At 57.1% G+C, this 13,078-nt stretch overlaps 1 protein-coding gene across 2 annotated transcripts in view; it reads right to left on the bottom strand.

Annotated features, from left to right (window-relative positions):
- Positions 1-4,549: 4,549 nt before the first annotated feature.
- PPFIBP2 (PPFIA binding protein 2) overlaps positions 4,550-13,078 on the bottom strand; it is a 130,570-nt gene continuing 122,041 nt past the window's right edge. For both annotated transcript variants that reach the window (XM_036258343.1, XM_036258344.1), the window contains 9 exons: positions 12,594-12,744; positions 12,221-12,332; positions 11,876-11,964; positions 11,441-11,563; positions 10,131-10,256; positions 9,316-9,504; positions 8,035-8,205; positions 5,848-5,913; positions 4,550-4,651 (listed from right to left, as the gene is read on the bottom strand). In XM_036258343.1, the coding sequence (XP_036114236.1) occupies positions 4,580-4,651; positions 5,848-5,913; positions 8,035-8,205; positions 9,316-9,504; positions 10,131-10,256; positions 11,441-11,563; positions 11,876-11,964; positions 12,221-12,332; positions 12,594-12,744 (1,099 nt within the window). In that variant the 3' untranslated portion in view covers positions 4,550-4,579. The remainder of the gene's footprint in view (positions 4,652-5,847; positions 5,914-8,034; positions 8,206-9,315; positions 9,505-10,130; positions 10,257-11,440; positions 11,564-11,875; positions 11,965-12,220; positions 12,333-12,593; positions 12,745-13,078) is intronic.

The following is a 13,078-nucleotide window of genomic DNA, read 5'->3' as shown; positions in this document are numbered from 1 at the left end:
CACGGCTGACTTGGCACTCTCCCCGAGTTCCTCGCATCTGTCCCAAAGCCGTTCGGTGTCACCACGTTCCAAGTGCCTCAGTGCACCTTGGGCACGCTGCTGCTCCCCTTTTGGGTGGCTCAGAGGGTGAAAGGGGCTGAAGACCAAGTGTCTTCTGGAGTCTCCTTGCTTGGGGAGCTGGAAGGGACTCCATGTTAGCATCTTTTCCCGTGGCTTAGTGAAATAAACTTCAGTACAAAGCAGAAAGCCCATGAGGTGCGGCTCTGTGGGGGACCCGCTAGGTGCTCAGAGGCCTTGGCTGCCCTACTTGTGTGCTGTGGGAGGTCAGAATGGCAAGTCTGCCGGGGCAGAACTGTGGAAGAATCCAAGTGGGGTCTGTCAACTCCCAAAATCTTTGTTGCCCCTCCCGTCCTCCCCCAAACATAGTGTTTTGTTGTGAAGGTCAGACCTACAGGAGGGCTCAGGCTCCCTGCATGAGCTCTCCTCCTCCTCTTGTAGGAGACCCTTGAACCGTGTTAAAAACACGCATCAGGGCCATAGGTGAACCCACAGGGTAGGGCTCCAGGAAGCCTGGAGCTAAGGGGAGCTAGCACCCTCTGATGGCCCTGTTCTGGTGGGACAGGGGGCTAGGGCGGTTACAGACAGCAGCTTTTTTTTTTTTTTTTTTTTTGTGGTCCATAACCCTAGCGGAAACTGAACCTGGGACTCTCTGGTCCACAGGCCGGCGCTCAGCCGCTGAGCCAAACTAGCCAGGGCAAGACAGCAGCTTTAGAACTTGCAAACGAAATAGGTTGCAGAGCTGTTCCTTAAATCCCCATATCATTCGACCCAAAGGCTACAAGCAACCACTCTTGCCACCTGCTGCTCATGGCCAGGGTGACATGCTGCTGCTCCATTACCCGTGAGTGGGTGGAGCCCCTTCTGCGCTTGATTTTGTATGATTCTCACAACAAGACAGAGATTCTGTGGAGATTTTGTTTTTCAAGTTGTAGATGAAGAGAAAACCAAGCCTCAGAGACAAAGTTGTTGTCCCCGGTCATTCAGCCTGGAGGTGGCAGAGCTGGGCTTCAAACCCAGGTCTGTCTAATTCCCAGTCACTCCTTCCTTCCCTTTTTTTAATCTTCACCTGAGGACACTTTTGCATTTATCTTCAGATAGAGTGGGAGGGAGAGAGGGAGGAAGAGAGAGAGAAACATTGATGTGAGAGAGACACATCGAGTGGCTGCCACCCACAAGACCCCAACCGGGGCCGGGGACAAACAGCAACCGAGGTACGTGCCCTTATCAGGAATCGAACCCAGGACTCTGCAGTCTGCGGGCCGATGCTCTAACCGCTAAGCCAAACTGGCCAGGGCTTCCTTCCCTTTTTAGCATAGTAGCAGTGTTGCTAAACCTTGGTGTCACTGAATTTCTTATTCAACATATATGAGGGTACGGTAGGGGGAGAGAGGGGAGGGACTCTGGGGGAGAGGAACACAGCTTTAAAGAACACTGTAGTATCGCTGGGTGGTGCCCACAGGGTGGCCTCACAGAGGGCGGGTGGGGTGGGGTGGGGTGCTGGGAGGCAGCCAGCCTCCATCCCTCCATGTGTTCAGCGCACCGTCAGTGAATCCCCTCCTCCGAGGAAGATACTTTGCTGGACACTGTGTGGTGAGTAAGAGCCTGCTCTCAGATGTTGTTCTTCACACATATATTATCGTGCTTGTCTCCTGCTTTGACCTCTTACTTTCACTAGTCCCCACCTGGCCACCCTGGGTCTGCAGGAAAAATTCCAGGGGCCTGGCTTACAGGGTCTTTCCTGATTTGGCTCCAGCCGACCTCACTGGATTTCTCCTTCCCTGGGCCTCCCACACAAATCCGATTCTCTGGCTGATCATTTCTCAACTAGAGGGGATCTTCCCCCCCAGGGAACATTTGGCCAGGTCCCGAGACACTTTTTGTTGTCATGAGAGAAGAGGTGTTAGTGGCATCTAGAGGGAGAGCATGAGGGTGCTGCTCAGCATCCCACAGCACACAGGACTGCCCCAGGGCACTGAGCTATCCCCAGCACACAGGACAGGACCATCCCCAGGGCACTGAGCTATCCCCAGTACACAGGACTGCCCCAGGGCACTGAGCTATCCCCAGCACACAGGACAGGACCATCCCCAGGGCACTGAGCTATCCCCAGTACACAGGACTGCCCCAGGGCACTGAGCTATCCCCAGCACACAGGACTGCCCCAGGGCACTGAGCTATCCCCAGCACACAGGACTGCCCCAGGGCACTGAGCTATCCCCAGCACACAGGACTGCACCAGGGCACTGAGCTATCCCCAGCACACAGGACAGGACCATCCCCAGGGCACTGAGCTATCCCCAGGCACACAGGACCACCCATAGGACACTGAGCTATCCCCAGCACACAGGACCACCCCCAGGGCACTGAGCTATCCCCAGCACACAGGACAGGACCTCCCCCAGGGCACTGAGCTATCCCCAGCACACAGGACAGGACCTCCCCCAGGGCACTGAGCTATCCCCAGCACCAGGACCGCCCCCAGGGCACAGAGCTATCCCCAGCACACAGGACAGGACCTCCCCCAGGGCACTGAGCTATCCCCAGCACACAGGACCGCCCCCAGGGCATTGAGCTGGCCAGCCCCAAAGGACAACAGTGTGGAGGTGGAAAATCTCTGCTCTCCTCACACGGACTTCCCAGGATGTGCAGAGATGTTTCAAGTCCATCTGTCTGGCATGCCTTTCCCCTTGGCATGACTGGGGAACCTGCTCCATTTTTCAAACTTCAAGCTTCACCTCTTCCTTGGAGCCTCTTGGTCCCAGCCCCCTGCCTAGCCCTCCACTCTACGTGACAGTTTGCTGTTGGGGTTGTAGAGATGTCTCCTGGATCACCCGTGACAGCCGCATGCGCTCGTCTGCGCAGAGCTGTGCTCTCTCATCAGGCCACCTGTGCCCCTGGCAAGGACCTTAGCGATCACGCCTGAACCTCTGGCCTCCTCAGCCCAGTGTGGATGGTACTTAACCTGCACACGTGGCGTGAGTGGGTGGGATCTCCCGAGCCCTGTGAGGACCAGATTGGGCCCACAGCGGGTGCTCAGTGAGTTTGTGTTGAGGGCGGGTATGGTGAGGGAGAAGGTGAGCCAGGAAGGGCTTGGGCTCAAGGGACACAGGGGCCTCCAACAGCAACCCCGGTGAAGGCTCCCTGAAGAGGCTGTCTTCTGGGTCTCAACAGGCAGGGTCTGGCCTTGTGACAGGGACTAGGAGATAATACACCCCGCAGGGAGGGAGAGACAGTCGGGTTCACAAAGGCTGAAGATCCCAGAGGGCCTTGGGTGTAGCTAAGGCCTTTGAACTCTAATCTGGGGTAAGTTTGGAGCCGAGGAGTTCTAAGGTAGTAAGGTAACAGGATTAAAACAGGGCTTTGGGAAGGTCTGGGGGTGGGGTAGAGAAGTCTGGAGGGGACCAGCTGGAAAGGTGAGGGACCAAGTAGGAGACCAGCTGTGGAAATCAGATGAGAGATGGGGCCTGAGCTAGAGCCAACACATGGGGAGACAGGGGGAGCCGGTCACCAAGGGGCAAGACGAGCTGGGAGGGGACGGTATGGCAGGGGCACAGTCGTCTCTCCTGAGGTAGGAGACACCTGAGGTTTACAGGCTTCTCTGGAAGGTGGAAAGTTGCTGTGAGCCTTCCACTGTGGGGAGCTGTCCCTCTGGGGGAAGCTATCCCTCTGGGGGGAGCTGTCCCACTGGAGGGAGCTATCCCTCTGGGGGGAGCTGTCCCACTGGAGGGAGCTGTCCCACTGCGGGGAGCTGTCCCTCTGGGGGGAGCTGTTCCACTGGGGGGGGGGCGCTGTTTGATCAGACAATTGATCTGAGGCTGAGGAGGGGAAGGCTGGAGGCTGTGTGCTGTGTTAGCTAGGGTGAGGGTGAGGGTGAGGGCCGGGACACATGTGTGTGTGTGTGTGTGTGCATGTGTCGGAGCCATCTCTGCTCGTCGCTGGGAGCCCAGCAGCCCTGGGACCCTGAGACATGCCTGTTCTGCTGACGAGGTAGATGGAGAGCAGCCAGGGCCGGGGAGGGGTTCTCCCTGCTCCCTTCCTGTTCTCACCCACAGTCCCCTCACCAGACCAAACTCCCGTGGGTGGGAACACATGCTTCTGTCTGTAGTATCACTTCACCCAGCTCAGTCACTACAGAACATTCAGAACCCTTTTCCAGCAGAGCTTTTATGAACTCAGTCCTGCCCCTTTGGTGTAAGGGCCTCCCAGCTGTCACCAGGATCAGCATGAGCCATGGAGTCTGCGCTGACATCTCGCCGCCCTCCCACAGAAGTGGTCTGCAGTCCCATATAAAAAAAAGTACAAAAGGTACAAAAGCCAAGCACAGCGCAGTTGAAAACGTAGGGGCGCTGGGGCCACCTCCTGGACATCTGTTCACAGCCCCACTTCCCTCCCATCGGCACCCACGTCCGAGATGCCCTGTCCACCTCCGTCTGGGCTCTGCTGTGGCTGGGTGCCAGCTCCCCACTGAGGCAAAGCCTCGGGGCCCCACACGTGCCTCTCCCAGCACTCTACTGTGAAGTCACCTCCAGTCCTCAGAGCCGGGAACAGCCAGGTGGGAGTCGTTCAGCATCTGGTCCTCGCTCAGCATGGTCTGGAAGGACACAATCGAAGGCGCAGTTGAACAGGGTCTGGGTCAAGGCTACCCTGTAGCAGCTACGTGGGAAGCAGTGGACACTGGGTGTGGCCCCGTTGGACACTAGTGCCCTATAAGCTCCTGGTGTCCCAGGACCCACGCATTGGTTGGGACAGCACTGTCGAGGCAATCGATTGCTCAGACCTCAGAGGCAAAGGTGCTACCTCAAGAAACCTATTGGAGGCGATAAGGGCAGAGCTGGGTGGGTTCATTTAGGTGTGTGAGCCAAGAAAAGAAGTGGAATAAAAATAATCCCACTTGGATGCAGGAAGATGCCCTCCTCCCTGGTCGTGCCCTTAGATACAGCCTTCTCAGTGTGTGTCTATAGAAGGACACGCCAAGGGCAGCGACAGTGGCCTCGACAGGACAGACGCACGTCCCGTGGGCTCAGTGATGTGCCAGTGTGAGAACTCCCAGGCCCTGGAATGTATGAAACTGTGGCCTCCCCTGTGGCAGCCTCCGCCAGCCTAGCCTGCCTGTGAGCCTTGAAAGCAGGTCTTGAGCCCCGCCGTGCAGATAACTGAGGCAGGGCTCGGGGTGAGAATGACTCGCCCAAGGTCCCAGCGCAGGGCTGGAGCCAGGCTGGCCTCACTCCTGGGCTGCTCCTCTCCTGGAGACCCTGCTGCCACCATGGTGTGGCTTGTCCTCAGTGGGCACGCCAGGGTGTGCTCATGTGACTTGATATCCATGACGTCAGAGGCATGATAGGAGATGTGTGCATCTCATGGGCAGAGAGGGTAGAACAGTGTCCACCCGGCCAGAGGTGAGGCTGGGCATTGGGCTGACCGGGCAGGTGACCCAGAGCCGCTGGGCATCTCAGTTTCCTCACCAGCTCTGGGCCTGGGAAGAGGACCTGAGACCCAGCACACTTTAGTTGGATTTTGCTCAAGGTCCATAACCCTCCCCAATACCCTGAACAGCTCAAGACCCGGCAGCAGGCCCATGGAGAAGGCCCCGCACCGCTGCTGCCTCAGAGCTGGCCCCAGCACCCAGCACCCAGCACCCAGCACCCTCCTTTGTTCTCGTCCAGCAGACGTGCTGATGACACAGGCTCTGGAGTAGGGAGAGGGCCGCCTCAGCCTTGTACTCCACCTCAGCAAACTCCTGGGGCCTCCCAGCACCTGTCCTATGTGGGGAGAGGGGCAGGGTCCTACCGTGAGGCGGTGAATGTCTTGGGAGAGGAGCCCTATTTGCGTCACAGTGCCTTCCGAAGGTGCCATCTGTAAAATGGGCAGCGGCCCAGTCAGCACACGTGGACTGCACTCATGATTCAGGGATGGCATGCAAGTCCCATCCAGCTCCGCATGCTCCCCGAGGGCCAGACAAGGAGTGGGCTGGGCCCTGGGAGTGACAGGTGGGCAGAGAGCATGCTGCCTCTGTCCCTGGGGAAGCGGACCCCCAGTGCCCACACTGCCATGCACACGCTCTCCTGGGTGCCCACCCCGGCGCCAGCTCGAAGGGCACAGACGGGGCCTGTCGGAAAGAGCCCTTTAGTATAAGTTCAATACTTTTTTCCAAAAGCAGAGATGAAGGCCGTCAGGATGCTGATGACACTGACCATTTCAGACACCACCAGGACCTCGGCACTGACACCCATGTATCAGGTGAGCACCCTCAGGGCCTGCTGGTGCAGCTTCCTCACCACCGGGACCTCCGTCCCTCCCCCTCCTGCCTCTCACCAGGTAATGCTGGCCCGCTCCTCCTCCCTGAAACCTAACTGGATGTTGTAAATTTGGATGCATTCTCTGAGGGCATCATGAATAACCCCTCATTTTATAGGAAGCTGGAAAACTGGGGCCCACGAAGGGAGAGAGGCCTTGCTCGAGGCTGCCAGAGAATCAGAAACAATGCCATGCACGGTCTGCAAACAGGCACACGCAGAGATGCCCGCACCAGGGTGTGATGCTAAGGGACAGAGCCTGCCCTGTGATCGACAACTGCAGTGCCCAGGTACCAGCTTCAAGGAACACCTGCATGCAGTGGTCCAGGCACTGGCATCGAACACCAGCCGTGCTGGCCGGCGAGCTTGTCCATCTCTCACTGGCCGGAAGTCAGGGGAGACCAGAGGCCATGGCCTCAGGTTATAGGTAATTTAGGAAACAAATCTGATCATTGGCTCCATCCGGGACAGAATCAGAGTGCCCTCAGTGGGGTCATGCGGCCCCATGCCACCAGTCAGTCACTAGGAGGCTGTTATGCTTCTGCGGATGAGGCCCCGGGGTAAGCTGGAATCTCATAAGCAGGAGCCCAGAGCAGAAGGCGTGTTTCTCTTGCAGTCCTTGGCCAGACAAAGCCTGTCTGGAAGACCCATTATCAGTTAGTCAGCCCCTAACTCAGGAGACAGGTCTGTTACGGCGCTGCCCACAGACAGACCAGCCCCCACGTGGTTACGGGCCCAGCGAGGTCGATAACAGAGAAGCTGGCAACACACATAAGAGAACAGAAAGTCCTTCCAGCGAGGCCGCCTTGTCTCCCCACCACCCCTTCCCTAGGTGGCTCATGCCACGGAATCGGAAACCAGCTTTGGGGTCTGCACGACAGGTGTGAGCTGCAGTCAGGACGTGTGTGAGCCACGAGGGAGGTGGAGCCTGAAGCCACAGGGCCACAGACCTCCCCTGAAGGATGTGGGAAGGGGTCCTTCCTTGCCCAACCCCCTGGCAGACCCTAAGTGCACACCTGGCAAAGGACCCGGTAGGGCCGCTGGCTCTCCAGCTGTGCAGGGAGCAGGCCCCCGTCTCCAGATGTGCTCAGCTCTTTTCCCCAACAAGATTAAAGAGATGGTGTACTGTTTGCTTTCTACATAAATATTGCTTTTATTACTAGAAAGAAGCGACCACCTCTGTCGTAAGGCGCAACATAGTTACACTGTCACTGCGGCAGAAAACCCTGCTGCTGTCCCTTTGATCTCAGCCACAGCGCTGTAGCCACAGGCCTAAGGCACTTGAGACGGCCCCACAGCTGCGGCCCAGCAGAGGGCTGAGAGCCGAGCCTCTGGCGGGTGGACGCAGCCTGGACCTGTGTCCGAGCGCGTGTGTTTCCACTGCAGCTGAGGATGGACATTAAGGATTACTCAAAATGTACAAACATCTTTAAGTATCTTTCCTCCTGAGTCCACCTTTGGCAACAGTTCCCAAAGTCTGGCCCTGAGCAAAGGTGTAACTCCACCCCCTCAGGATTCGGAGAGACTGGACCCCGGGGCGCGCGGTTGTGGACTGTTCTCTGCGCGGCATGCACACGTGCGGGTGAGAAGCAGCCGATACACGCGTGACGCACACGGTGTTACTGTGAGTTCTCAGGGTGCACGGAGGACAGGCGACGGGGCGTCAGCTGATCTGTCCCACCTGGTCCAGCCCGTCCACTTCGGGGGCATCGAGTGGGCTGAGGCCCCGGTAGCCACTGTAGACCCTGTCACCGACACTGTCACTGGGCTCCATCGGGCAAATGTAGTCCGTTGATTCATCAAACTTCTTTTTTCTTATGTTTCCAAAGTGTGAAAATCCCAGTTTTCTTGGCTAAAACACAGAAGACAAGGTTGTGAAGATGACCAAGCTGCTGTGAGGTATGACTGGCACACCGCAGGCCTCGATAAAAGAAGTAAGGCAAGCTGCTTCTAGAAAAACTCCCTTAAAAAAAATATGTTTTTATGGATTTTTTAGAGAGAGACAGAAACATCGATGTAAGAGAGAAGCATCGATTGGCTGCCTCCTGCATACCCCACACTGGGGATGGAGCCCGAAACCTGGGCATGTGCCCTCGGGACCTCTCAGTCCGTGGGGCAATACTCAATCCACTGAAAAACCCTCTTAACAAAACAGAGCTCCTGTGAGCAATCTCTACACTGGGAAAGACCAACAGATAAATGATTCTGAACCTGGAGAGCTGCTCTGAGACTCTGACCCTGAGACTGTCCTGCTGCCCCAGTAGTGATGCTGGCATCTCCGGGCGCTGGGTGCCTGGAGGACCTGCCTCCCCACAGCTGCTGGTGCACACAGGAACTCTGCCTCCCTTCCGATGACCCCTGTGAGGCCACCTGGGGCAGCCCTGGGCGGCCATCCTCCCTCTCCAGCTCTGCCCAGCAGTGTTTCCGCTTGTCTGCCCAGACACATTTCTGGTCCTGCTCCCTTGGGGAAGGAGGTCTGGGAAGGACATGTCTGAGGACGCTGTGGTCAGGCAGGTTAAGTGGGTTCTGTGGCATCCAGAGAGCGCCAGGGAGTGGTGCTGGCACTTGTACAACCTCGCAGCCTCTGGACAACTCTGCGCCGGCCGCTCCACAGGGCAACCGGGGCCAGCTGCCAAGAGGGACACTCCCTGCGTTGGCAGGGAAGCTTTGACCAAGACAGCCCACAGCACCGTGGGACAAGACTGGGCTGGACCACAAGGCAGCCCGGGCAGAGGACAAGCCCCCGGCCTCCTGAGAAGAACTGCTTCCGGCACAGGGAGGCCGTGGAAAGAGTCCTGCACCTGTGCCTTGGACTCGCGTGGCTACGACGAGCCCCCAGCAGAGCTGAAGAGCCCTGGTCCAGGGGCACACCTGGCTCCGGTGCAGGGTCAGCTGCTGTACAACACGAGGGCCTGAGGGAGGCCGAGGCCCTGGACCGCCGCAGAGGGGATCGGCCACTCACCCGGACCTTGGCTGTGGTGGTCAGCGGCGTGTACGCTGGTGAGGCCATTTTCTCCCGCTTTTCCTGTTCCGCCTCGGGACCAATCAGAGCACTGAATTTGGTAGTTAGGTGGCGTCTCAGGAGCGTCTTCTGTGGTGGGATGTTGAGAAGCATAGCCAGGGTGTCCCCAGTGAAGCGAGGCTCCAGGATCTAAGGAGAAACCAGGCCAACCACCCAGTGGTGACGTCGGTGGCTGCAGGTGATGACATCAAGCAGTCCCTCCAGGGCAGGGGCTGAAACTCACCCACTCGGCCTGTGTCCCACCCACCTCTCCACCCGGCACAGCCTGGCTCCCAGCAGACACGGGCACAGCTGTGGACCAAGCATCGCATTCTCGTGGACCAGCGGAGAACGCGCCCTCCTAGATAAGGCCACCTCCCAGGGTCCACTCCGGATGACAACCCAGCCACCCCTTCCCCATTTCCGGCTGGCTTTGCCACTAGAGAGACCGGCGTGATGGTCAGGACTGTAGCGCAGCACATGGGAAGTTACATCTGGGTGGCCTCTCAGTCACTCCCCAGCGCCCGTGTTCCTCTAGGAGGAGGTGGAGCTGAGGGCTGGTTCTCAGGCACCCCCTTTCCCTGGAAGACCCCTGGGTCTGGGGCTAGGGAAGTCCTCCCAGAAGCCACCTTGTTTCTGTGAGACTTCAACTTAGACAAGGACTCAGATGAAATACAATTACTCTCACTAGGACTTATGCCTAGCCCTTACAGAAGCAATTTCCAAATAGCCCAGTTTCCACCGAGGAAGGTGGGCTAGTCCAAAGGGCCACTCACAATGAGACCTCCGTGGACGCCACTCCCACGCAGGTTGGGTGCGTACTCCGCCAGGTCCACGGATCGCAACCACTCCATTACCCGGTGGTTGGACCACTGCACAACTTCTGAGGGAGAAAGGCTGCTCTGTGAGGGGGAGAAGGAGGAAGAGCTTAGGTCTAAGACCCACTGTGGTGCTCTGTGGAGCAGCGCCTGGGAATGCGCCCCCTGGATGCCTCACCGCAGGGCAAACACGACTCGCACCCAAGTGACTCGGGCGGCAAGACCAGCACCCGAGACTTTCCAGTTTCCCAGAAACAGAGCTCTCGTGACTCTTGTGGATTTTCTACATTGAGATCTCTGATTCCAGAATCCTGCTATTCCCTAATTCTCTGGGTACCTTTGGAACCAGTGGTCCCCAAAGGCATCCAGTTATTCATTCAGTGATTCAACAGAACTTTAAAGAGGACTGTCAATTATGAGCTGAGTATTTTATAGATAAAAGACCCCCCTGAAATGGCCCAATATTCTGGGAGAGCACACATTGAGACACTGGTGCCTAAGTGCCCTCAAGTGGCAACAGGTCTTCAGAATACCCTGCATGTGCCTGGCATGTAGAAGATATGTGCCTGGCATGTAGAAGGCATGCATAGGAAAAAACAGGCAATTGAGGGTAGAGGTAGGAGTCTTTTGTCCCTCAGGAAGCTGAGTTCATCTTACAGCAGAGTTAGACTCAGTTCCCAGGAACATAGGAGATGGGGTGTAGTCACAACCTTTAGCTTCAGGGCCTACCAAGGACTTGGAGGTTTATGGAACATGATCAGGGACCTCTCCAGCATTTGGGTTGCTATGTTTACCTACACTATTTCTTCTCCTGCAAAATCTGCTCATGGATTCCCTGTGCACCTGGGACTGGAGGTCAGTGAAGTTCGTATCTACCAATAGGGAGATCTATTCCAAAATGTCTGTTTTTTTTATGGGCTCATCTCCGCTCCTCTGCCTCTGTTACACCCATCTTTCCGTTTTGTCTTTCCCCTCTCTCTCCTCTGCACCATTTCCTCAGCTCCTTTAATTATTATGGTGGCTTTGAAAGACTTGCTACTACTGCCCTCTGGGCCACAGCATGTCTCCCCAGGGGAAGGTGGGAACTTGGGGTCACAAAGGATAGGCCATGGGGTGTCTGGGGCACCACAAAGCACTAGCAAAGGAAAGAGTCCCAGCAGCGTGATCCGAAACACAGCCGTTTCATGATGCCGTCGCTCTTGCTTCCTTACGCCCAACCGTACAGGTTTCCGGGCTCAGGGCTGCCGAGAGGTGTGCCCCGCCCTCACCTCGTCGGCTGGCCGCCGGTGCAGGCAGTGGGGGTTGAACTTGTTGACGTGCAGCACGTGGATGGCACATTTGATGCTGAGATGATGGAGCTGGCTGGTGACTTTTAAGAAGAGTAGGTCATTCTGGAAGAGGAAAGTTCTGGTTGATGAAACAGAGTTCTCAAAGTGACTAAAGACCCCTGCGGTTCCTTCCCAGACCAAACAGGGACAAGCCCCCACGTCTCAGCAGGTGCACATGGACACACCAACAGCTTTTCTTAGCACAGTGCTTTATACTTGGCTACTTGGAACCTCCTACGTGACAAGCAACACGATTTAAGACCTTAGGAATGCGAGGGAGGTGGTGGAATCGAGTGTAAAACAGCCGTGAGAGGGACGCCTGAGCTGAGTGGGTGCTCACGGGGCCACTGAAGTCTTGGAAGGAAAACTCCTCACCACAGTTAGGTACTGCAGCATGCGTCCATCCACTCTGGATTCATGAAACTGGTCTTTGTACTGGGGTAAGCCGATGTCGTCCAGCCACCCTACCACAACAGGGAGCAGCGGGTGTGTTAGGGTTCATGAGAGAATGGGAGAACGTGGATGCACCCCCCCCCCCGCAAAAGAGGGCCGCAAATGACCATTCTGGAGTTCCGGCTGTACCCCCCTGAGGCTGAGTAATCCAGCTGCCTTTCCCGAGGAGAGAGCTGTGCTTGGTCCCCGAGGCACACATTCCCAGAGGATCCTGTGTACCCCGAGGCACAGCCAGAAGCATAACTGCGTGTATATGCCAGTCCTTACGTGTCACCCAGATGTGGTCTAGAAGGGCAGACTTCTCCTCCTGCTTGGTGTTGACGGCCTTCACTGCCAACACCAGCTTCTTCCTGTGAAGAGGGTGCTTAATTCCCAGCTCCTGAGACACAAAGAGGAACACGTGGAATTTTGGCGGCACTCTGGCCCTCACAGGACGCCGTGTCTGGGCGGTGACATTCCACCCACGTGGCAGGGAACCCTGCACAGTGCCAAGGCATCAATTTGCAGTGATAGAGGTCTCAACCCCTCTGTCCACTCTCCTGTGTGTGGAGTGGGGGGTGGAGGAGGACGGGGGAGCCTCACCTCCCCAGGCATTGGTTTGGGGGAATAGGAATCGCCTTGTCCAGGGCTCAGCCCTTACCTTTTCCATGTCCTGAGGGGTAGCTGTCAGTAAAGTGTGGCCCGAAGTCACCCACTGCCTGGCAAAGATCACGTACTGCGCCAGGCCGAAGTCCTCCAGCCACGCACACACGCGCTCCGTGCTCCACTGGGCAAAGGGGGCGTTGGCGTCGCTGGGAAGCAGGGAAACCACACGTGCCTGTTAGTGGGGGTCTGAGGCTCCATCTGAATGTGACTGAGCCTCACCTCAAGGGGAACAAAGTTTCACAAACAGTCCCCACCATGGGATCTAGCTGAAAAAAATTCCACTACAACACACTCATCTGAGGCGGCCTCTAGGGTGTCCTGTGACAGCAGCTGGTCTGAATTACAACTCTGTAGCTGCGGGAGCATGGGGCAGCCGCGGGAGTATGGGGCTGCTGCACGAGCCTGGTGAGGCCCACTACATGCACATCACCACGCACACGGGCCACCGCCGAGTCCTGCCCTGTTAGGCCGACAGCCACC

The sequence above is a fragment of the Molossus molossus genome, unplaced genomic scaffold (genome assembly GCF_014108415.1).
Source record: "Molossus molossus isolate mMolMol1 unplaced genomic scaffold, mMolMol1.p scaffold_m16_p_13, whole genome shotgun sequence".
NCBI lineage: Eukaryota > Metazoa > Chordata > Mammalia > Chiroptera > Molossidae > Molossus > Molossus molossus.
Note: the sequence above shows the minus strand (reverse complement) of the source record. Positions and strands in the feature narration are given on the sequence as shown.